Source organism: Nicotiana tabacum, chromosome 20 (assembly GCF_000715075.1).
Source record: "Nicotiana tabacum cultivar K326 chromosome 20, ASM71507v2, whole genome shotgun sequence".
Lineage (NCBI taxonomy): Eukaryota > Viridiplantae > Streptophyta > Magnoliopsida > Solanales > Solanaceae > Nicotiana > Nicotiana tabacum.
In genome coordinates, this window is record NC_134099.1 from 95,103,895 (window position 1) to 95,130,314 (window position 26,420).

The 26,420-nt window shown below is 37.3% G+C and overlaps 1 protein-coding gene across 1 annotated transcript; it reads right to left on the bottom strand.

The window, feature by feature from the left end:
* Window positions 1–10,182: 10,182 nt before the first annotated feature.
* LOC107769678 (uncharacterized) lies at window positions 10,183–12,927 on the bottom strand. The gene is made up of 5 exons (XM_016588913.2): window positions 12,637–12,927; window positions 11,699–11,839; window positions 11,492–11,611; window positions 10,724–10,819; window positions 10,183–10,624 (listed from the first exon to the last, which is right to left on the bottom strand). The coding sequence occupies exons 1-5, from the start codon at window positions 12,853–12,855 to the stop codon at window positions 10,508–10,510; spliced, it is 693 nt and encodes a 230-aa protein (XP_016444399.1). The 5' UTR covers window positions 12,856–12,927; the 3' UTR covers window positions 10,183–10,507.
* Between the last annotated feature and the right edge of the window lie 13,493 nt (window positions 12,928–26,420).

Sequence of the window (26,420 nt, forward strand, 5' to 3'; positions counted from 1 at the left end):
TCTAGAGGAGGTGGTGACAAACAAAGGATAGAGCAGAGTCCTCCCGAGGTAGGGGACGAGGCATGAATAAATTGACCCCAGCAGTTTGGAAAGCAATTGGGGAAACCAGAAAAATTATCAGAGTTGCAGATAGAGCTGCTTCCCATTCTGAGAGAAGTGAGTACCTGCCCTCCAGGGAGGCTTCAGAGTCTAATTCTGTGCCAGAGTATGTACCCAACTTATTGGAGAGACATAGATTGAGAGATGTACCTACACCTCCGGCCTCTCATAGTGCTCATGCTTCAGTTCATGTTTCTTTTGAGTCGTCTGAGGGCTCGGTAGAGAGCAGTGACAGATCAGCTTCAACCTCACCTACACCTTCGTCACCTGGACAAGATGTAGATACTAGGGTATCAGATGAAGAGGGAGGGGTGTGCCCCAACCCGGGGGTGTGGAGAGAACTAGAAACCCCTAGGTGTGGCAAAAATGGTTTGTCAGTGAACTGGCTTATCATAAGTTCCGGGAATGGTGGCCTCTAAGGTCGCTTATTCATGAGTGCTAGTTCATAAAGAGGGATCTCCTGCCGCACAACCCCAATGTGAAACAACAATTCAATGAACAAGTGGGATGGGATTACTTCACCAGCAGGGTGTCAGAGGCAAACGAGCACTTAGTCAAAGAGTTTTACGCCAATGCCTCTCATATCAAGAGGGATACCAAAGTGACTAAAGTGCGGAACCTGGGCTTTAATGAGGAAGATGAATCATTGTACTTGGAGAAGTTGTCACCTTATGAGGCAGCCCGTCCATGATTGACATCGTATCTGGCTCTCCCAGGCACCACCCCAGCATAGTTGACATCAGGAGTTGCAATCTTGAGGAAAACCCTAAACTTTGAGGCAAAGGGGTGGGAGACTTTTATATGCAGCAGGCTGGACCCCACTACCCATGAAACTCCATGTCGGTCTCCTGAGCGATATTGGTAGCGGCTATTATGGTAGGGTTCCCGATCAATATCAGGAATGTCATGTCTAGGGTGATCACTAGGGTGGTCAATAAGGGTGACAGATCATACCCCTTTCCGAATTTCCTTATAATGTATTTGGAAGACTAGGATGTGGAGAAAAGGAACTTTAACATGAAGATGAAACCCAAGATGACCTTTTCATGGTACAGCCTCAAGGCTGAGGATAACCCCAAAGCTAAAGATCCCAAGGGCAAAGCCACTACTTCTACTGGCTAGTCTGAAGAGCCAGTAGTAGTAGTCGCTTATTCTCAGCCCCCCACTGCCATACCAGAGCCTACCTCCGGACCATCTACTTCCACCACTCCAAACATCCTCCTCAACATACCCATTGACTGCCCACAGATTGAGCCAAACACTCTCCAGTATCAACACCTGGATGTAGGCATCAACTTCTAAGTTGTATGTACTTTCTAGTTCAGTGGCAGCGCAGTCAGTGCCCCCACAGCCACAGGTGCCAGCTTCGGTGGAGGAGACTCTCAAGGAGCTTCTTGACAACCAGAAGAAGCTCCTTGATAACCAAAAGCTTATAATAGATGCTCTTGCTGAACAAGGGAAAACACCGAAGGAGCTGAACAAATACATAAAGAAGCTGAAGAAGACATGGGCCTCGAAGGAGTCGGTCAAGGAATTGAGGGGAGAAGTGGAAAATATGAAGGCAGCTGATCACTTGCCTTTGGAGCTGCTATTGCATGATCAGCCTCCAGCAGCTGAGATAGAGCAAGTTCCGGAGCAGGAGATTGAGAGAGCTCCCAAGAGGAGGAGGATGATCCCCCATGTGGATGATATTGAGATTGAGTTGGCAGAGACAGAGGGTGCTACTTCTGACCAGCCACAGGCTCCCGGGACAGCTGATCCAGGTGCCCAGCCACAGGATCTCGTGCTACCATAGGACCCCATGCAGACGGAGGATCCATAGGGAGTTTTTCTTAACTCTCTATCTTTCCTTTTTGAGCTTAATTTTTGGTTAGTTAGCATTGAGGACAATGCTAGCTTTCATTTAAGGGGGTGGCCCTACTTTGATTTTTGATTTGGTAGTTTGATTTGATAGTTGGACTGTAATTATGGCACTATTTTCCTTCTTTATGCTTATTTTTCACTTTTGGTATGTATATAACTTTATCTTTTATTTTACTTTTCATTATTGTTCTAGTTTGGTCTGTATATAAAGTTACACTCATGTATATATTCATTCCTTCTTATGTATATTCATCTAAACCCCCCTTTTGTACATATTCAGTTTACTTTCCGCATTTTGTTTCATAGCTTCTTTTGCAATTTCCTTAATAGTATAGCTTCTTATTTCATTTAATAGTCTCTTTTTCGGTTCGTAGCTTCTTATTTTACAATTTTGTGTGATGAATAAGCCTTTTATTTTCGTAATGCCACGATTCTTTCTAAAGATGGAGTGTGTGTGAACCGGGTGGCTCTTCCCGGTGATGGATGGCATGACAACCTTCTTAAGGGTTTGAGTCTGTTTTTCTTTTTGTTTTTGTGTAAATAGTAGTTAGTAAGCAATGGTGCCTCAGGAAAAGCTTCACTTGGGCCTAACACATTTATCTTTGACCTTATGGTTAGAAACAAATTATTGTGTATAGGATGGTGATAGTTGTGACCTTGAGACTCTTGTGTTGGCTAAACAATCATCGAGTGGTTTATCGGAACCATTTGTGTTGCTCAAATCTTAGCTAAGGTTATTGCGGGCCCCCGACTCTGTTTCTTTAGCAATCCTATAGCTTATGTGGTGAGTATTGATTTACAAGTCCAAGTCCCGTGCCAATGAGTCTAGAATTTGCCTTGAATGTTTGTCTAGGCAAAATCCAAAGTGAAGCTCGACTTGAGAAGTGATTATATGCTCTCCTTGATCCCAATTGAAACTTGAAAACATCCATAGCCTACCAATGATGATATCCCTAGACAACCCTGTTGAGCCTTAGCCCTTATTCTTTCAATAACAATGATACAAACTTTTTTCCGTTCTAAAATGATCCTCTCTTGGCACCCTATCTTTCCTTAGCACAAGGCAAAAGCATAAGTTTGAGGGGAGAGGCGAGGAATGCAAAAGTGATAAAAGTTACAAAATGAAGATAAATAAAGGCAAAGAAAAAGAAAAATAAAGAAAAGCCAAAAATTCAAAAAGAAAATGAACAGTGTAGAAGAAATGAAGGGATTCTACGAAAGCAAAAGATGAAAGGCATGGAGAGATTAGAAAGGAGAAAAAGAATTGAAATGAACAAGAAAGAGTGACAGTGTGTCTCTCTAGCCCCTAAAGAAGAAGTAAATGACTCAAAAAGTCAAGAAAATGTATGCCAAAATGAAGCAAATGAAGTGCTTAAGGGAAGATGAAACCTTCTTAGACCAATATATCCTACCTTGAACCTAAAGCCTTCATTACATTCCCACAAAATCCCTATATTATATTGAGTTGAGTAAGCTTACATTAGTGGTGATTCACATAAGGGGAAAGCTTATGGTACTTAGAGTTGGACTTGTGACCTTCCTTTGAGAGAGATGAGTGTGTTTTCTACAATCCTCATTCTGAATGCTACAATCTAAAAGTGAGGTTTGCTTATGGAGAGTTGAGGTGTATGAGTTTGGGTTCCACAGCGACCAATGTAATAGAAAGAGCTTCCTTGATGAGTTGAGTCAACTCTTGATACTTTTGTGTCGCACTATAGCCATGGTGCTAAAAGGTTATGTAGTATTGATAATGTATTTAAGTTGAGGGTAATTGTTAGTCTCAATTGATTCTTGATGAGGTTACTTTAGAACAGCTGAATTTTCCTTTCTTTTATCTTGAGGAGGTGAGAATTACTTTGTATGCTTGAGGACAAGCAAAAGCTTAAGTTTGGGGGAGTTGATAACTAGGGATTCTAGTCTAGTTCATGCTCCTTTTTGCTTGAGTTTTGGACTAAAATATGTACAAGTATTCCCAAAAGCTAACTGGCTATGCTTGTTTACAGTGTTTGGGCAAAAGGAGACAAGGATGTCATAACCAGTTCAAAAAGGAGTGAAACCTGCACAAGTTCAAAGCCAAGTCAAAGCAGCACTACAGCGGAAAATCCACCTCGACTGCAGAAAACTCACCGCCACCGCAATCCTTTTCTCGCGGTCTGCAATGGCAAGGTTCAGAGAGATACAAGTTGAGGCATTGCAAGTTACCGCGGCCCGCGATGATTTTATACGACCGCAGTACCCCTACCGCGACAGCGGTCCTTTTACTGCGATCCGCGGAGGGGAGATTCAGAGAGCCTGGAGTCTGAGAAAAAGCTGAAGATCGTGGTCCGCGGTAGCCTCACCGCTGCAGCGGTCCATTTTTCGCTATTAGCGGTACCTCCGTCAGGGGCATTTTTGTCCGAAAATTTAGTTGTGGATAAATACTTTCTTTTCAGATATTTAGGTTATCTTACGTTAGCTGAACACGTGAAACGTCATATTTGTCCATTTTGATTAATTTTGTAGCTATGTTAGCAATTAAACTTAGTTTCTTATCTTGTAATTACAATTTATAGATTATTATTCATCTCAATCTATGATTTCTTCTTCAATTATGAGTAGCTAAACCCATTAGTTAGGGTTGTGGCTTAACCCTAGTGTGATAGTTTGATGGATCTTTTATTTTAGGGCTTAGATGTTTATGGGTGATTGTTATTTGGCCTAATTTATGCTTTCTATGTTGAATTAGTGGTTGCAAACACTAATTGTGCCTATTTGACTTAGGCTCTTCTTAAGAAAGAGAGACTAAGTCTAGGAATTTCAGGCCAACAAGGAATTGGGGTGTATTCAAGAGATAGATAGCCCCAATTAAAGGGTTAAACCTAGAGATAGTAATACTCGACTTGAGACAACATTGCTTGCACAAATTAAACACCCAATTGGGCTTGAGAAATCCAATTAGGTCACGTTCACTCATACTACCGAGAGGTATAGAGTGAGTAGCTTCGTACATTGGTTATATCATGATCCCAACTTTAACATTATTGCCCTAAGTTCTAGATCTCGTTCGATACTCACCTAGGAGTAAGTCACTTTCCTAATGCCTCTTTACCCATTTAGAAAACCCTACAAACACATCTACTTAGATTAATTTCGCACATCATTAGTATAAAATTAGAAGTAACAAACAAACAAACAAGAATGATTGGAAGTATAGTTAAGAGCACTACACACTGCTAGATTAGATAGGAATCCAACTCCAAACATTGTATTAGCTCCTTGGGGAACACATCGACCGCTCTTGCCACTCTATAGTAGTGTAGGGTTTGACCCGATCAATAGACAACTAATAAAATAATACATAAAAAATCAAGTAGAACATGCAACCAAATAAAGATAGAGTGAGCTAGAATCTACCCCGAGCATGAATACCCATGGCACATGTATATATGTTCGTCATCTCATATACACATCATCCCCGTATGTAGCAAATAATAACAATTAGTAGGAAAAATTCCTTAAACCAAATTTAGGCAAGATACTTATCTCAAACAAGTCAAACAGATACTCTAGAAGCGTCATCCCACATGAATCGACCTCTGAATAGCTCGAAACTAGCCAAAAGCAATTTAAAAACATCAAATAATACCATAGGAATCAAACTCAAACGATAAAGGTCAAATCTTTAATCAAATACTCAAAGTAAACCAAAGTGTCAATCTGGGTTCTCACCCTGAAACTCGACAAAACTCACAAATCCCGAATACATATTCAAATACGAGTCCAAATATATAATTGATTTTCAAATCCAACCTCAATTTCATGTTCAAAACCCCAAAATTCATTCTCTTAAGTTCAAGTCAAAAACCCTCGATTTCTTCTCTTCAAATCCTTGATTTAGGTGTAATAACCCATGAAAAAAAATAAAATATATAATCAAAATAATGATAAAGTTACTTACCCTCATGATTTGGGTGTTTATATCCTCCAACATCGCCTTACTTGTGCTCTAAGAACTCAAAAAAATAAGAAAATAAACTCAAAATCCCGAAATTAGACGTAGCTTTGCTAGTCGTTCTCCTTCACTATTACGGTCACCAATCTCGCGATCGCGGTTCACAAAATGTCCAGCATGATTTTACCCTTCGCGATCGCGGCCAAGAAGCACCGCGATCGTGATGACCAAACTTGTGAAATACTTGCCCAACTCTTCCCAAACAGCCTCTACAATGGCCATAACTTTTTGTACAAAGTTTCAAATAATAAACGATTTGATTTTCAGAAAATTAGACACAAAGGGAAACAACTTTTATTTTGGGATCACCTCAAAATTCCTTATAAATTGCAAGATATAAGCTCCCGAAGTCAGCCCAGTAACAACAAATATTTCTTCTTTGTGATCGTGAACAGTCCCTCCACGATTCACAATTCCATAAATGCATTTTACTCTTCGCAAACGCGGCCTAGAGCCCCGCGATCGGGATGTACACACCTATAGCCAAAAATTAGTAGTTAAAATGGGCCTAAAAATAGTCCAAAACCACCCTGAGACTCACCCAAGCCCCTCGATCCCGTCAAATCATGCTAACAAGTCCATATATATAATCCAAACTTATCCAAAGGCTCGAAACATCACAAATAACATCAAAACCAAGAATCAAAGGTCAAGATCATTTTCTTAACTTTCAAACCGTCAACTTCACCCAACGAATCTGAATCCTATCAAATTAACTCGAAACAAAATCAAACTTTGCATACAAGTTTCAAATGACAAAATAGACATCTTCCAAGTCCCGGAATAACAATCTGAACCCGATAGCCAAAAAGTAAACTCACGGTCAAACTTATAAAATTTTTAAACTTTCAAATTTTCAACTTTTGCCAAATAAAGCAAAATCAACCTAGGAGCCTTCAAATCTAAATCCGGATATAAGCCTAAATCCAAAATTATCATATGAACCTATTGAAACCATCAAAACACGAGTGTTTACTCACAAGTCAAACCTTGGTCAACTCATCCAACTTAAAACTTCTAAATTGAGAATTACTCTTCCAAATCAATCCGGAACTTTTTGAAAATCAAAACTAACTATGCTTGCAAGTTGTAATACATCATATGAAGCTAATCAAGACTTCAAACTACCAAACAGAATGTGAATACCCGAAACGACCGGTCGGCTCGTTACATTTCTTCCGTATATAGTTTAATGCAACATGAAACTGCTATAGTATATTATATAATGTAATACTATATTGTCACAATTTTATTCTTTTTTTGTAACCTTTTTGAAATTTCAAACCCAAACCTTTTAAAAAATTTCAACGTAGTTCTCATATTTTTTTCGATTCATTTCTTAAACAAGATATTTGATGGAGTTTTATTGAGATATAATTCACTACACCAAAAGTTGATGCAAGAGTTCACATACAATAATATCGTTTCGGTATACTATTACCTTAGACACTAATATATCATTTTATTATATTGATATTTATTTTATTATGGTGATATATTATTTTGATATACAATATGCTAGAAACACCTACAGTAATACACATATCAAAAATAAAGAAAAAGATATATTAAATAAGTTATTTTCTGATGATTGGTATAGAGAAAATGAAAAAAAAATGTTTGCTGTATCAGTTATTTGTTTTTATTGATATAGAAGAAAAAAACGGAACCGAAAAAGTGAATGAAATCAGATTAGGAAGAAAAAGAGAAAATAAAATAAATGATTTGGGGAGAATTATAGGGGTGGCAAATAAGAGGGTTGAGCTGAATTTAGGCGGGTCAAGATGGGTTAGGTCAATAAATGGGTCATTGCCCAACCGAGCTCAAAGTGTACTTGGGCTAAGATGTGCTGGGTCAAGATGGACTAAACAATGAGTCATAACCCAACCTGCTCAACTTGACCCATGTTTTAGAATCATGTTCATCTTGCATAAAAAAACCTTTTACCTTAAAATGTGTAAGTTGAAAAATATTTTGCAGGTGGGGTTGGGGTGAGGGGAGGGTTGGGGTGAGTGGGTGGTGTAAAAAAACAAAAGAACAGAAAATTGAAAATATAAAAAAAAAAATGGGGCAACTAAGTGAATTTCTAGATAAGTTGCGTTGAGATCTCTTTGTTTTTGGTGAGTTTCATGGGTTGTATTTGGGCTGCTTAATGAGTCAGAATGAGCTATAAAAATTAGGAATTTTTACCTCTTATAGCAAAGGTTAACATCTTATTTATTTTAAATAAATACCATTTAAAAAAATTATATTCTATAGATACCTTTTAAGGTTTATAGCAAAATATTTAATTTTGGTTACCTCCCAGCCCTAAGCCACTAAATACATTATTCAGTTACACTATTTTCTTTCTCTCTCTACTTTGATACATCCCATTCTCTTTCTCCATTCCCTGAAAACACGATGCTCAATCTCAAAATTCCTCTCACCAATTCAAAGTTGTCGCTATGCCTGGCCCAGTCTCGAACAAGCATCGGATTTTAGAGCAGTTCCGGTGTAACAATGGTGGAAGAAAATTTGTGTATACACACGTTCGTCGAAATTCCGTCACCGGAGATATTCTCTTCTCAAATTGAACCCAAAAATGTCCCAGCGATGACTTCTCTAATTGAGAAAATATACCTATAGCGTATATAAACACAATACTATATTTGTGCGGATGTGCTCAACAATGTTTTCTTTTTGTTGGGTTTAGGTTTTCAAGGGATGCATAAAGCATTGGAAGGCTTTCTCAAAATGGAACCCGTCGGATGGTGGCCTAATACAAAAAAGGTTAATCTTTACAATCAAATTAGAAGCCCTGGTATTCAATTAATCGCGATGAGAAGAAGATTTCTGTTAATATATTTTAATGTATTTTCAACGTATCACGTTGTATTTTCATGTATTTCATTGAATTTATTGTCTTTTTTTTCCATTGTAATTTAATGTATCTTGATGTATTCCATGTATTTCATGTATTCACTGTCTTTTTTTCCATTGTATTTCAATGTATCCTGCTGTATTTTATGTATTTCATTTGTATTCACTGTCTCGTTATATGCCATGAATGTATTCATATGTTTTTTAAAATTAATATAATTTATGTATTCAGATGTATTATATAATTTTTCTGAAGATTGTTATATTTTTGGAGTGTTTTTCGGTTGAGAATCTTTTTTATAATGGAAAATACAAAATTTGTGTGTTATAATTGAGTTATATTAGGAGTCTATTATGTTAATTGATTCACTTTCTGTTTAAAAACAGTGTATTCCCCTATTTCACGCCGTAATACAGCCGAATACAATCGAATACAATAATTTGTCCAGCTGTAATCCCATGTTTCACGCCATGAATACAGTCGAATACAGTCGAAAACAACAACTGATTAACTTGACTTCCCTGATCCACGCCTATTTTTGCTATTGTATTCATGAATACAATAGCTTAAATACATCAAACACATCTTATAACCACAGAAAAGGTATCTATAATCCATATTATAGCAAATGATATCTATAGATGACTAATTACTACTAAAAGATAATGCTTTATGAAAATTTCCCTAAAAAATAATGTGTTAACTTGGGTCTAGCCTTAATTGACCCATGAGCTAAAATGTTTGTAGCCCAACCCATTAATCTCTAGGCGGGTTGGGCAAATTGGGCGGATTTGAGTTCAAATTGCCTCCCCTATGGAAAAATAATGGAATTCGAAAAGGGAAAAAAAGAAAAGGAGAAAAGAGTTGTGGTGCCGCATCAGTATTCTTCAATGGCTGGCTGATATTCGATGATAGAATGTGTAAGCATTTTGATTCAGACGGTGTGTACTATTCCGAGAACCCAAATTCTGGGTAAATAATTTGGTTTATGTAGCGCTCCTAATTGTTTTGGGTTGTATAGGTATTTGTGAATTTATCCAAAAATTTAAATTTGCAACCGAATTATTCGATTCAATGGATAATTATTTTGGGTGCCATTTATTGCACATACTATTCTTTATTATAGGTGGTGTTGGAATATTCTTTCAGCTTCTTTGGTGTTGGATTATGATGCTGTTGTTAAACTAGCAATCTTGCACTTCTGCTGAATTGAGAATTGGTAATGAAGTTCACAGTCATTTTCGTCTCGTGGAGTTATAACTTTGGTTTAGATATGCTCTTTCAAAACAAAGGATTGTGCTCTTTCTATTTGCTCTTAATGGAGCTGCTTGCTTAATGATCCGGAAGCGGATCTAGAGTCAGTGGATTTAGAAAATGCGATTTTCTAATTAATGTGTTTGCATTTATTTTTGGTACATGTGTACACAATTCGAGCCTAAAGTAATGAGTTTGATTGAACCATAGAACCTGTCCTAAATCCGCCTCTCCTTAATAACATGTCTGCAGTAGGACAAATGAATCCGTGTTGCAGTCAACAAGGTACAATCTCTTTTGTGCTATCAAAATCATGCTGATATAATTAAAGATGGAGATTGCGAAAGTAGTCAGCCTTAAAGTGATTTTTTGCTGCTCTTCAAACGCTAATATACTTTTAGCACAAAAGAAATTGAGTTTCTGGATAAGTCAGCAAATTACTTCTTTGAAAAAACAGCTGCAGATTTTGTTCTCCTTGAAAATTTGTACATCACCATCCTCACAATCTTGTAGAACCAGTAAGCACTGACAAGTTGCAGCCCCAAAGCCATGGCCTAGAAATTTCAAGAACATTAATTGTTATTCTAATATAAAATGTTTGTAGGGGACATTTGATCCTAAATTTGTGTGGAAAATACAGCGTAGAACATTACCTTTATGAGGATTGGATTATCAGCAGAAAGAGTAACATAGGCAAGATATGGCCCCCCTATCATCCTAGCAATGCTGAAGATGACTGCAAACAAAACCTGCAAAACATCAATCTTGGCTTTACTAGTAGTTAAGTTGTCGGACTCGGGTGCGGGTATCTAATACAGGTGCGGATCCAGAGATCGGATCCTTCATGATCTAAATTTTAAGAGCGTACGGATATGGGCGCGGAGATTTAGCTAAGAATAATTCAAATATCTAAAAATAGAGTTACAAAAATACATCCAAATTATGAGATATTATGTGGAAAATTTATAAGGTATCCTGAGAAGGAGAAAATGTTAATTAAGAGGAGAATCCGAGCAATAGATAAAAGGAAAAGGACTGACATAGAAATTTCCATATACAAGGTATTTTATTTTCGTCACCCTAGCTTTTGTTTTGATTTCAGAATTCAATGTCTATGTCCCAAATTTCTCCAACAAAGTTAAAGTACCCAAAATTGGTTGATTAGACCCTGTACGGATCCAGATCCACACCCACGTCGTGTTGACACAAGTCGGCACCGAAAGTGAACAGTCTGAGCAACCTAGGCTAGTAGTGTGCTTGTGACCATATTGGAGGATAAAACTTTCATGGTTCAGTTTTGAGGCGAATTTATGAATTAGAGTCAGTGGGTTCAAAATGACTATTATCTTATTATATACATATATACATTTTCAATAAAATTAAAATGTAAATGCAGATGAATTAAAATTTGAGAAACTAACATCAGCTGCAAAGTTAAGGTCAGTGTCTCTGTATCCAAGTTCTTTGAGAAGCTCCCTCAGATGGAGGAATGGACTAGAAATTTCTGTTATCCATAGCGTCGCAACCATTTCTGAACCACACTGCAATAGGGGAGTAAACATTTGGTACTTAAAACCAATTAATTAAAAACGGAATTGTAATTAGGATAAGATAGTCTTATTAATTACCCGTTCATAAGCATGGCCAGCTCCAATTCCAACAACACACACCAAATGGTGAATTAAGTTATCAATCTTCACATTCTTGTCAAAGAGGCAACATCCAAAATCATAAATAAGATAGGCCGCTGTTACTGCAAGTGCCCTCATCTGTTTGATTTTTCCCAAGAGTCATATTTAGAGTTAAACGAAGAATTAAGATAAAAAAATATGCTCAACAGTGTGGCCTAACGGTTGATGAAAGTCATGAGATACTGGAGTTCAAATCCCAATAGAGGCAAAAACCGCAAGTTGATTCTTTTGTCTGCCTAAGAGCCCGTTTGGATTAGCTAATTGTAAATAGCTGATAAGCTTGAAGTGCTGAAACTTATTTTTAAAATAAGCATTTATCTGTTTGAATAGAAGTGATGAAACTGATAATAAGCAGTTATAAAAGTGCTGATAAGCTATTTTTTTGTTAAAGTGACTAAAATACTCTTAAATTTTTCAAAAGATTATAAATTAAAAATTTTCTTTGTGAAGAAAAGAATTAATAACAAATATGGAACGAAGAGAAAGTCAGAAAATTTATTTTGGAAAAAGTATTTTGTGAATTAAAAAATATTATTAAGGATAAACAAGTAAAAATATTGGTCAAACTAGAAAAGCCATAAGTTGGAAACTTGGGGGTGACCAACTTATGACTTATAGCTGATTTTAGTTTATAAGCACTTGGCTTATAAGCACTTTGAGTATTTACCAAACGCGTAGATAAGTCAAAAGGTGCTTATACGCCAGTTTGACCAACTTATAAGCTTAGTCAAACACGCTCTAAGTCTAAGTGGGCAGAATTATTAGTAGTCATGCTAGTGGGAGGTAACAGGTACCCAATGAATTTGTTAATACGTGCAAACTAACCTAAACATCACCGTAACAAACGAATTAAAATTAGAAAATAGAAAATATACCTGCTTGGGAGAAGATTTTGAGGCCACGGGACAGAGTGGGCAGCTCCAATCTTGAACAGAGAGGGAAGCCAAAGTTACTGCTAAAGATGCATGGACTGTGGAAACCAAACGGTTGCAGAAATCAAAAGAACGTTTTGGAAACACCTTTCTTATTAACAGAAAGAGTGTAGTCCACGATATTACTCCTAATAAGACAACATTTATTATTGAATCTTCCATCTACAGCTCTGTCTCTTCCTTCTACTTCAAAATAAGAAATCAGAAGTACCAATTATTTTTCCACAATGCCAAGGGAAACTAGAATAGGAAAGTAGGCGTACAACGATTAAAGTTGCATTAATATTTTTTCCAAGTGTCAGAGGTAAGGTAGGTGGGGAAGTTAACCAAGTAGTTGGAGTTCATTATATCACAATGGTTTCATGATTTTTTCAGTGTAAGGCCCCGCCCTTATTTCTACATTTATTTTGTACATGCTTTTTCCATGTGTTTTTACAATATGAAATGCATGTATAAATGATGAACTAAGTTTAGTACTATATATGTAAAGGTAAGCATCTATCATAAGTGAAAATAGTAACCTAGAAATATAATTAGAAAGACAGAAAATGCACCCCGGTTTGTGAGCTAACGCCATCATAAGCCAGGGCATTTCATCAAAGACTGTCCACTTCTAAAACAGGATCAATACAAACTAAACCCTGACAAAGCAGCAAAAAGGAACCCAGTTCCAGACAAACGATTTAGTCAAAAAAGTGCAACTGACAATATTGTGAAGCAGGCTCTTGCTGCTTGGGGAGACTCCTCCAGTGAATCAGAAAGGGAACCAGATGCAAAAAACAGCTCCATGATGGTAGTGGAAACTGAAGCAATGAAATATGACTCACTGTTTGCACTGATGGCTCAGTCTGACGATGATGAAGAGGATGAAAATGATGAGGTAAATTTCAGGGATGTTCAGAGAAATCTGAAATCCTACTCTTCTAAAAAGTTAAGGTCATTAGCAAATGTTCTAATTGATGCATATTATAGCCTTGTTAATGATAAGGAGATCTTGACCATAGAGCTAGGAGATGCTGAACAATCTAGAGATGATCTGGTAGTCTATGTAGTGGATCTAAATGAGACCATAGCTAATCTTGAAAAAGAAAAGGAAGTTTTGAATGAAAAAATAAATAGTGTATAAAATGAGAGAGATGACCTTATGGTAGTGGTTGTTGATTTGAAGGAAACCATAGAAGGCTTTAGCAATGAAAAACACACTCTAGAACAGAAAGTTGCAGTTACTGAGCAAGAGAGGTGACTTTTTAGTGATAATTACTGACCTAGAGGAAACCATTGAGGGACTCAAATCAGAACATAAGGCTGTGAGTATTCGGAAAGGGAAGTAAGTAGCTAGTGAGACACGCATCAAGCTTGAGAAGGAATTAAGTGATGTGAAAACTAGTTTATGTGGTGAACTTGAGAAAAATAGGTAACTTCAAACTGAATTGGAGAAAGTAAAAATTGATCTTGAGAAATCTCTAAAGTGGACCTGGTCCTCAGATACTGTCACTGCCATGTACTTCAACAATAGTGGAAATAGGCAGGGAATCGGGTTCCAAAAGGAGAAAACTCCTTATAACCCTCACAGCAAGTACGTCACTGTTCCTGATAACTCGTTTTATACCCACTGTGGGAATAATGGGCACTTCAAAGAAATTGCCAGGTCAGGGTTCAATCTGTTCAGAAAACAAAGTGTTTACTAAAAAGTGACTACTAAAGAGGGACTAGGTACCGCTCGTAAGAAACAAATATTGTCTGCATGAATTAGAAAAGCCCTTATCTATCCATTTTCTCATAACAAGGGACCCAAACTAGTTTGGGTTCCTAAATCTAACCCATGATTTATATGTGCAGCGAACAGTGAGAGGAAGTGGACTACAATAGTTCATGATTAGTGGATGCTAAAAGCACATGACTAGAAACACCATGGACTGACTCTCACTGAAAGCCCTGCAGAAAAGGGAATGTATCCTGTGTATATATATAAAAAAAGGGGGTACATTCTCGATGTTGGAAAAGATGGAAAGTCTCTGTTATACTTAATTGAGAACGTGTGCCATGTGAATTGCCTGAAGCACAGTCTCTTGAGTGTGTCTCAAATCTGTGATAAAGGGAGCAAAGTAGATTTCTTATCAAAAATGCGTACAGTTACCAATCTGGTAACTGGTGAAGTGGTCTTAGTCGCCAAAAGAACAAGAACATCTACTTCTCTAACTTTAAATCCTTACAAACTGGTGATATGAGCTGCTTGAAGGCAGTCGACAATGATGTAAAACCTTGGCATAAAGGATTGGAACACTCAAGACTCTCACTTCTGAGTGAACTGATTTAGAAGAACCTGATTCGTGGGCTGCCAAAGTCAAGATCCACCTGGACACTGTTAGAGCAAAGGAAGAGACTTTTGAGGTATTTGCGACACTTGTTAGGAAGATCCAAGTGGAGATGGACTTGAAGGAAGCACGTATCAGATCTGACCACGGGATAGAATATGTCAATGCCAAAATTTAATGAGTCTTTAAATGAAAAAGGTATCACTCACAACTTCTCAGCACCAATGACTCTATAGCTAAATGGTGTTATTGAAAGGAAGATCAAAACTCTGGAAGACATGAAATAGATAATGCTCATTGACAAGGAATTGCCAAAAAAACAATTGGGGGCAGAAGCAATAAACGATGCTTGCTACTTGGTGAACAGGTGTATGATCAGGTCCCTCCTAAACAAAACCTCCTATGAGTTGCTCAATGAAAGAAAACCAAAGATAACTCATCTTAGAACCTTTGGATGCAAATGCTATTTTCTCAACAACAGGAAGGACCAACTCGGGAAGGTTGATGTAAGAAGCGATGGAGGAACCCTTCTAGGACACTTCCCTCAAAGCAAAGCCCACAAAGTCTACAACAAAAGGGTACACTATGTGGAAGAAATTTTTCATGTGCTATTCAACGAAACATCATCCTCTAACAAAGGAGGGAACAATGATGATCAATATAATGAACCACTTTTGGTCCCTGAAAAATATCTGATGTTTCAAATGGGAAGGCTGATATGATGAGTTAGATGAAGGAGACAGGTGAAGACAATGCAACATCCTCTTCCACTTCTCAAGAGGAACCTGATACTTCAATTACTACCATTGAAGCTGAAGAAACTATTGGAGATGCAGTGCAAGGTACTCCACAACTAGCAGAACAAGGAGTGCAGGGAAATCTACTTAATTTACCCAGTTTCTCCACTAATCAAACTTCAGTTCCCACTTGGAAACACAAAAGCTCTCATCTTCTTGATAACATAATCACTCCCCTTCATTCTAGATTTAGACAAGAACAAAATCCAAAAATTCCCTAGCCCCTTCTGTATTTTTATTACAGATAGAGCCCAAAATCAAATCCCAAGGAATCTTACTTGAAGGCTGCCAAAAGAAGTTTGAGATACTTTAAGGAAACACAGGACCTGGTTCTGTATTACCCCTCAGTTGAGAGTTTTAATCTAATTGGGTATGCTGATGCTAACTATGCAGGTTATCTTATGGATAGGAAAAAGCACTTCTGGAATGGTTCACTTGCCATGATCATGTCTCATCTCTTGGGGCACAAGGAGGCAAAACTCAGTGGCTCTTTCAATAGCTGAAGAAGAATACATAGCGGGAGCATCCTATTGTGCTCAACTACTATGAATTAAGAAGCAATTGGAGAATTTTGGGGTATTTACTGATGGTGTGCCTCTTCTATGTGACAACACCGGTGCACTTAACTGGGTCAAGAATCCAGTTCAAAACAAAAGGACCAAGCACATTGATGTGAGGCATCATTTTTTGAGGGATAATGTGGAGAAAAGGTTGATCTGTATAAAGTTCTGCAGCACAAAAGACCAAATTCCAGATATCTTCACCAAAGCCTTGAGTAGGGAACATTTTGAAAGAAACAGGGTGAAGCTGGGGTTATTAAAGCCTAATAGAGAACCTGATTCTCCATCAGTTGGCTATGAAAAATCACCTTCAGGTAAAATTGGCTAAAGTATTTTCTGGCCAAACCTAACTCACATCGATACCGTTGCAGGTAAATACATATGACGATCATAGAAGCTAAAGGTACAATTATGAACTGCGAAAGAAGAGCTACTAAAATCTTTTTCAAAAACTGTTCGTGTATCAGGTTTCTATAACACAAGTTAGTAGTAATGTGTTGTTTTGCATGCTTTCTAAAAAAAGGTTAACAAAATTGACTCAACTGCCACATCATCCGACTTTTCAAAATCTGCATGTCATGTCTTGTCTTTCAAATCCCTTCATCTCCTCTGCACGACAACGTTTTCCCTCAAACCTTCCGCCATTTTCAGGACTGTTTAGAACCTGTTTCTCTTTCTTCTCATCATTCGCCCTTCTTCCCATAAAACTCTCTTTCTTCTTCACAACAAGCCATGAACCTTCATCTCTTGTGTATCTCTGTGATCTTCTCTTCACTTCTCTTTCACTCAACTTCCCTGTCAAATCCTTCTATAATGGCAATCGAACGATCGCTTCCTTCTCTCATCATTAACACCACTCATACTTCCCTATCATCCTTAAAGTCATTTCCAGAAATTCACTCTTTCACTCTTTCCAATGCTACTATACCCACACCTGTTTCCTCCTCATTTCTTATTGTTCTTCCTTTTCTCTCAAACTCTATCTTCTTTCCATGTGTTGAAAACCCCATGTCTCCTGATTCCTCTAATCTCACCAAAAAACACTCAGGAAGGGTTACTTCTCAGATGTTAGAGGTCTCTGAGGATGATCCTGAAGTATCTGAACTCCTCCCTTTTGGAATCAGTGGCTCTCACAGAGTCACCAGAAAAGGAAGCAGCGCACAATATCATGGCTATCGCTGCTGAGAGTCTGTTAAATGCAAGAACCTATCTCTTGTCTGAGTATCAGGGGGAAGAAACTCTATTCCTAGGCGACGAAAGAACCATGGTACTCTTCGAGTCTTTAATCCATGAAATTATCCCAGAAAAACCTGCTGGAGGACATGATTCTCTTCCAGATAAATCCACTCCTGAACCTCTTGATTATCCTAATCCTCAGAATCCTCTTCCAAGTCACCCCTATCAGGTTGAAGCCGAAAGAGGGCTTTGGATCTACCTTGCAGAAAAGTAAGAGGAGTGTCAAGACAAGAAAGAAGAGGTTGATGAATCAAGGGGAATTTGTGACTGACATGAGCATTCCTGTGGGTGAGATTGACAAAGATGCTCTAAAGGAACCCAGTTCCTTAGTAGAACAATCTATAAAAGTCCAAAAATATGTGGATGAAGCTTCCGATGAAGCTATTGAAAAACAAAGTGGAGCATTCGTGAAGGGTAGCAGTAAGTCTAAGAAGAGTATAGTTGAGCAAGTTATGTTCGAAGGAGATACTGTGGGACTTGTAAGTTAGAAAGGGAAGTTTGTTAAAAGATCTAGAAAACAAAAACGGAAAACTGTAGGGGAACCTGGTTCTCTAAAGACCATGCCCAGTGACAGTGGTCTTTGGCAGGAGAGATTGAGAACTCAAAAAGTCTTATAGGGTCGTATGTTTGATCGGGCAATTTCATGATAGATCATATGCAAAAGGTGGCAAACGTTAAAGGTGGAAATCATGGGCTTCCATATGGCTTTCTCCTCACTCAAGTGTTTAAGTTTTACAAGGCCCCCTTGGCTAATCTCAAAGTGGGCACACTCAAGCAAACCTTCTCTAAAACCACTCTGGAAGAATGTGAGTGTGTAGAATGGGTTGGTGGAAGCATCTTAACCATTTCTCATCTGATCAATGCTCAAAATGTTGCTTCTGAAGAGATCAGAAGGTTGAGGTCTTAGAATGCCATACTAGAAACTCAGCTTAGCCAAGCGGTTCAAGGACCCGGTTCCGTTAATGAAGAAGTTGCCCGCCTGACAAAGGAAAATGATAAGCTTCACGCAAAACTGCTTGAAGAACAACTGTCTACAAATGTGCTGCCTCCTGGTTCTCAAGACCCTTGTTGCTTTTTCTCCTAGACCCCTCTTCCAATGTCTCTTAGATACCTCCTAGTGACCAGTTGTCTTCTGTTATGACGTTTTGTAGCTGTTGTTTCTATTTTTGTTTGCTTTTTTGCTGATGGCATACTGGATTTCACTATTACTGCTCCTGTTTTGCTCAGTCCATTATTTATATCAATGAAACAGCTCATATTTTTGCTTGTACAATGTTGTCCTCCTTTAGCTTCTCTTTTCTGTCATGTTGTGTGCATATATGTGGCATGAGTTGGTTGTATTAGACTTATTTATGCTATTTTCTTGCTTGTGTATTTTAATGATGCCAAAAGGGGAAAGATAATAGCATATAGTATTGTGAAACGATTGTGAAACGGGGGATCAAAAGCAGAAGGTCAGGGGGAACTATTGATTCAAAACAGGGGATCTGATTAAGGGGGAATCAAAAGCAAAAGGTCAGGGGGAACTTGTGAAGTTCCTGGTACCTCATCTGGTTATTTTGCTTTAAACAAATACTATCATTGCCTAAGTTTTTCATCATCAAAAAGGGAAAAATTGATGGGTTTTCAATGTCTTTGCCTTATACTTCTTATGTTTTGATGATCTAATAAACTTACCGTTAAGAACCAGATAGAGAACCTGAATCACCTGGTACATATTTCAAAAGAACAAATTTCACTCTGAAATCCAGTTAATAAACTGCTACAAAGAGGAACACGACAGGGACCTGATACCTTAGTGTTCTCTGACAGAAGTACAAGTCAACTATATTGCTGGAACGCAATTGCAGGAAGTGACTGCCCTGTAACTGTACACGCGACAGTGTAGCAGACAGTGCAACAGTCACTTCTCATTGGGAAGAACCGTGTACCAAGAATTGACATCACCATTGTGATGTCTTTTGCAGTATAACAACCTGGTGCAAGGCACAAGATATTCACTTGAGCATTTAGTGATATTCTCTCAAACATTAAAGTGTTGATCCAGCATTGAAGTCACAAGTGTGTCAAGAACAAGAAGACAACTCCACTAAAGGATCAGTTTCACAATGAGTCTACGTGTATCTGTAGTTGAGTTGTAATCTTGTTATTTGTTCTTTATTGTAACTCCTATCTTGCTTTCTTACAAGCTGTGTTTTAGGAAACCCAAAATCACAAACCTTCTAAGTTTATGTTGTGACTAGAGTTAGTCATAAGTTAAAGTCTTTGTAACTAGAGAGTAAAAAAGTGGCTTGTGGTAAGAGTATCAAAAGTTAGTTAAGTTGAAGTCTTTGTAATAGAGTCATTACAAAGTGGTTTATAATAGTGTGATTACAAGTTAGTGAAGTTGAAAAGCCTACAGGTGTAAGTTGTGGTTTTTTGTCTCCTTGAGTGAGATTTTTCCACGTAAAAATCCCGTGTCTATTTTACTTACTGCTTCATAAGTATTCTCAGTGTAAGCTCATAGAGGATCAGGTATTCTATAGTTTGGTGGACCCATATAAACTATCAGATTGGATTATGGAGAAACTTTCTCTCATGTGGCCAAAATTGTAAATGTTAGATCTGTTATTACTTTAGCGGTTTCAAGACAGTGAGTGATCTTTCAAATGGATGTCCACAATGCCTTTCTAAATGGAGATCTCACTAAGGAAGTCTACATGGAATTGCCTGAGAGGTTTACCAGACAGGGGGAGTCTAAGAAGAAGGTCTGCAAATTAAATAAGTCTCTCTATGGACATAAGCAGGCACCTAGGCAGTGAAATATAAAGTTGACATAGGCTCTACTCAACATGGGCTTTCAAGAAAGTCATTATGATTATTCTTTGTTCATAAAGAAAGATGGAGATGATATAGTTGCCATATTTGTCTATGTTGATGATCTCCTTATTACTGGGAACAATCAGAATCTATTATGTAGTACTAGATCAGATCTTATGAAGAAATTCAAAATGAAGGATCTAGGTGAGCTCAAATTCTTCTTAGGAATTGAGTTTGCAAGGTCCAAAAGAGGGATTCTTATGTACCAGAGAAATATGCATTAGAGTTAATTTCTGAGTCTGGTTTGAGTAGTGCAAAGCCACCAGGAACTCCACTAGAACTGAATCAGAAGCTAACCTCAGTAGAGTATGATAATCACTTCAAAAATGACAGTGCCCAAACAAATGAAAATCTTGACAATCCTGGTGCTTATCAAAGACTCATTGGAAGGCTATTGTATCTTATTATGACAAGACCTGATATTGCTTTTGTGGTTCAAGTTCTCAGTCAATATATGCATTATCCCAAGAGGTCTCACATGGAAGAAGCACTGAGAGTTGTAAGGCACATAAAAGAAGCTCCTGGATTAGGCCTTTTCTTGCCTGCAGAATCTTCAGATCAACTAAGTGCCTTTTGTGATTCAGACTGGGCATGTATACAAACTAGAAGATCAGTTACAGGGTACTTAGTAAAGTTTGGAAGTGCACTGATATCCTGAAAATCTAAGAAGCAGAGCATTATGTCTAGGAGCTCTACTAAAGCGAAGTTTAGAAGCATGGCTTCATGTGCAGCAGAAGTTTCCTGGCTGGTAAACTTGGTGTCAAGATTGAGCTTCCTATAACTTTGGTGTGTGACAGTAAAGCTGCAATCCAAATTGCAGCAAATCCAATCTTCCATGAAAGGACAAAACACATTGATATAGGCTGCCACTTTGTGAGGGAAAAACTAAGTCAAGGTCTGCTGAAGACGGAGTATGTTAACACTGAGAATCAACTAGCAGATATACTTACAAAAGGCTTGGGAAGAGCTCAACATGTGCATTTGCTGAACAAGCTGGGGTTGAAGAATCTGTATCAACAATCAGCTTGAGGGGGAGTGTTAATCAGCATGGTTAACCTTAGTTTATTTATAAAATGTAATGCTAAACCATAGTTAGTGTAAGTACGTGATTTTTGCCCTATATGAGAATTACTCCCAAAAAATTCAAAAATAAAATAATTTTTCTTGGTGTGAAATTTTTGTGATATTTTGTGTAACTATTTGTATGTTTGTCTATGCATGTTTATTTGTTAAATTAATAAAAAATACAAAAATAGGCATCTTTTGCATTTTTAGAATTTAATGTCCAAATGAACAATTTTATGCTTAATTATTACTTAATTGTGCGTTAATTGTTATTGAAAGTTAATTTGCGCTTTTATAACTTAATTTAGTTCTTAATAATAATTTAAGTACTTTTATAATTTAGTTTTAGAAAAATAAAAGAAGAAAAAAGAACAAAAATACAAAGAAAAATCGGATTGGGCCACTTCTTCAATTTCAAACCACAGGCCCAAATAATTGCCCAACTTTCCCCATGACCCGGTCCGTTTCAAACCGGGTCGATCCGGTCCGCTCCATTAACCCAACACCCCTTCTTCATTTTTGTCCAACACAAAACAAAACCAAAAAAATAAAAAATAAAAAGTGAATTATCACTATTAATAGTTTTATTTTTTGTTTTTTTTATATATAAAAAAAATCCGAAAATATTTTATTTTATTTATTATTTTTATTTTAAAATATATATATATATAGTAATTTCGGAAATGATTTTAAAAAAATAAAAAATAAAAAAATAAAAAAAAGTAAAAGAATGTAGAAAATTTTAAAAAAGTAAAAAGTTTTAAAAAATTAAAAGAATGTAGAAAATTTTAAAAAAGTAAAAAGTTTTAAAAAATTTAAAAGTAAAATAAGGTTGGAATTAAAAAATAAATATAAAGGTATCTGAAAATTTAAAAAATTTAAAGTAATTGAAAGTAGCATTTTTAAAAGAAAAAGAAAAGATAGTGGTTTGTTTTTTAAAGAAAAGTTAAATAAAGTGAGATTCTCTTTTAAAAAAATAAAAAGTGGGATTTTAAATAAGATAAAGTAATTAAAGTTGGAATTTTAAAAATAAAAGTAAATAAAGGTGGGATTTCTTTTTCTAAAAAAATAAAAGCAATTTGTAAGTGGGATTTCTTTTAATTAAAAAAATAATAAAATAATAAAAAAACAAATCTGAAAATTTCGAAAATTTTGCTATAAATAGAAGAGAAAATTTAGGAAGAAGGGGTGGAAAAAGAGAGGAAAAACTAGATAGAGAGAAGAAAAAAAGAGGGGGCGGAGTGAGAAGTATACACCCGATATACATTCTGGATACACCGAATATACAGAGGCAGAATTCATTTTGGAGAGTTTTGAAGTTGAAAAAGAATAGTTACTGTTTCATTGCCTCGCAAGATCTGAAATAGTCAGAACCTTCCTGCCTTTTACTTCTTCTCTATACTTGGAGTCGTTTATAGTCTCCTGGGTTTTCTACTATTCCTACTGTTACTGGTCTATTCCTGTGTTGCTGGACTGTCGTTGTTGTGCTACATTGTTACTACTGTTGCTGCTTCTCAGCTTCATCTTCTCTTGTTTTCCAATACCAGGTACACGAATGTAATACTAGTTATTGCAAGCTAAAAATGTGGAAGCATGAATACATATGAAGAATCGAATTTTGAAGTTTTAATTTCGCTTTTCCTCGATTAGGTCCATGCCGAAACTCCTTTAGGTAGGTAGGCCTCATTAACTCTGGTATAGAACTCCTCTATGCAGGTCCTGTCAGCGGATCCATGGCTCAGAAACTGAGCTCGGTGATATAGGTGTTCAGTCATCCACATTTGCAACAACAAGTTGCAACCTTCGAAAAAGTTTCCTCCGGCCTTGCAGGACGTGAGAGCCCGGAATATATCGAATACAATCATGTGCGCCAGCGTGCTATCTTTCTGTGTGAGCAAAGTACTGACGACCCCCGCTATCTTTATGTCGATATTCCCGTCTTTTCTTGGGAACACTAAGAGCCCTAAGAAAGTTATCATAAAAGCAACCCGTCTATGTTCATCCCACTTTCGACGGTTACTTTTGCTGCACAACTGGTTTTCTGGTTTGTCGAATCCTCCTATGTGACCATATCTTTGGTATATGAAACTCACAGTGCAAAAACTTTTTGCCAAGTCAGGGTTACGAATTGTTCTGACTATCTTTAATGAGTCCAGAAACCGGTGTACTGCCACAGCTCTTGGAGCAACCAGGTATTTATGCCTCAATGGAGCCTCAGCACTGCCGATATACCCTGCTATTTCTTCTAAAGTTGGGGTAAGTTCAAAGTCCGAGAAGTGGAAGACATTGTGCGTAGGATCCCAGTGAGGGACTAGTGCCCTTATGATATCTCCTCGTGGCCTGATATCCAACAAACTCGTGAGGCCTTTCAGATATTTCTTGATTTCGTCATGCTCTTCTTTGCCTAAATCATTCCACCAAAGCCGCAATTGGAGGGGAATTTTATTCATGATTGCAAAGGGTTCATTTGGAGTCGTGCTCATTCTGCACATTTATTAATAAGATTTTAACAAACAAAACTTATTTTGATCAAAACAAAAAAAATATATATGCTCACTTTCCTCAAGAGGATTTCTGAACACGACCTCTCAGCACTTCAGGGACGAAGATTTTTAAGGTTGTGTGAAAAAACAAGAGGTAGCCGTTTGTACAACGGCAGCCTTCCGGGTTCCTTTTGGGAACATTTGGCTGTTTTTGATATAAATGGTGTCACCCGACCCTATGAAAGAAAAATACACTTTTGGCGTTTTTGCTACTTTATTAATTTTCAAAAAAAAGGTGGGGTTGGACCCGATGAGGGTTGCCTACGTATCTCACATCCGGTGAGAATCAAACTTGCGTAGTTCGGGCAATCAAGAATAAGTAGATGAACTAACTTCCTTTTTTGAATTTGTGAAAGAACTACTTTAAAAGGAGAAAGGAAATATTTTTGATTGATTTTCTTTTTAAAAGAAAGACTTCTAAGATATATATATTTTTTTAATTTCCATTTGTTTTTTTTTCTTATTCTAAAGGAAGAAGAAAATATTTTTCGGAATTTTACCTTTAATAAAAGAAATGCTTCTAAAAAATATTATTTTTTTTGAATTTTGAATTTTCTTTTCAATTTTGAAAGAAGAAAAATATTTTCGGATTTTTTTCTATCTTATTATACATTTTTTTTTAAAAAAAAAAACAAAAATAGTTAAAAGACTTTCTAAAGAAGTTAATAATGAAAAATATTTTTGGATTTTTTTTTGTTTTTGAAAATTGGGGGTCTAAAAACCTTTCTAGACTTTTTGGCAAGACAAATATTTTTGCAACAAATAAAGACATATATATATTTTTTGGAAATAAAAACTTTTGGATATATATATATATATATATATATATATATATATATATACATGTATATATTTGTGACAAATAATGAAAGACTCTTTTTATTATTATTATTATTTTTGAATTTTCATTATTATTTTTTGAATTTTCATAAATACCTCTGCTTTCGCAACAGAGGTATTTGGTCTGACAAATGAGGCAATTGTTCGTTGAAAGGGACAACATTCGAGGAAGGATCGACGAGATTGGGCACTACATCTACATGAGATGCCTAGCATGTGAGCAAATGCCTCGGAAAACCCTCCTTGTTTCCATCATGGGCTGCGTCCATCGGATCATGAATGAATTGAAAAGCTTGCAGAGAGACCTCACACCTAGAGCCGCGAAAAGGCCGAATGATGCCTCGTGGGCCCCTAAGTTGGGAAATTAATCTTCGGTCGAGTCCTGTTCAGGCTTTGTGCTTTCCCATGTGTTGTTTTCTTTTCTTTTAGCCAAATCAAGTTAAAAACTGTGGAGTCTGTACTGTTGCTATTCTTTATTGGAAGTAATTGTAATAGCAAATTTTGATGATGAACTTAATGATTCCAAAAAGAATTTTGTGTGTCTTTACCTTATGGCAGAACTACGCCTGGTCTGATTCGCGCGGGGACGTGATACGTAGGCAATCCCCATAAGATTCGACCGCTTTTAAGAAAGAAAAAAAGGAGAAATAAAATAAAATACAGGGTTTCCCAAAGTACTTTAAAAAAGGGACAAATGAGTAAGCCGGGATGACGCATGTTGTTTGAAGCAAAGCATGTAGAAACGGTTAACTGCCTAGGAACATTGCATCCTCTATGTGTTGTGATCAAATCTGTTAAAATCTAACGCTAACAAAGTTTGTTGTTGTCTGTTTCCAGACAAGTTAGTTGTTAAAGAATTCTGGCAAGACACTCTTACCAAACCAGATCCAAAGGACCAGTAGCAACAAGCATGACTACTTCAGAGACTAGTAACGAGGAAGAAAGGCCGATGAGCCACTTGTTAAAAGAAGCAATGGAAAAGATTGAAAGGATGAGACTAGAGATGAATGCAATGCAGCTAGCTCTAGCCAAAGCACAAAAGAGCCCTGAGCCACTGGGGCACATGCCGGAATACCCTCACTTCGGCCCTTCAACAAGCCTCCCGAATCCCCGTTATCATCAGGAAAGAAGCCCACATGATTCCCAAGCTCCACCACCCCATCAACCTCTCCCAACACCAAATGTTCCCACTTTTATGGGACCCACATCAGCCACCCTGCAAAGATCAACCAGTGAGCCATTGTTTCAGGCTCCTGATACGCAATACTATCCCCCTGAGCCTACATTCCATGCACCCGAACCACAGGCCTACAACCCGCACTTGGAGGTACCGGCAGAGATTGAAAAGCCGGTTAAAGCCCTTGAACAGGATGAGGTATTGAGGAAGTTCAAAAGCCAGGAGCAGTCCTTCAGGAACCTACACGGATTGGGCAACCAAGTCAGCGTGGCTTACAAAGATCTATGCCCTTTCCCGGACGTCCAACTCCCGGCTGGGTTCAAGATGCCTAAGTT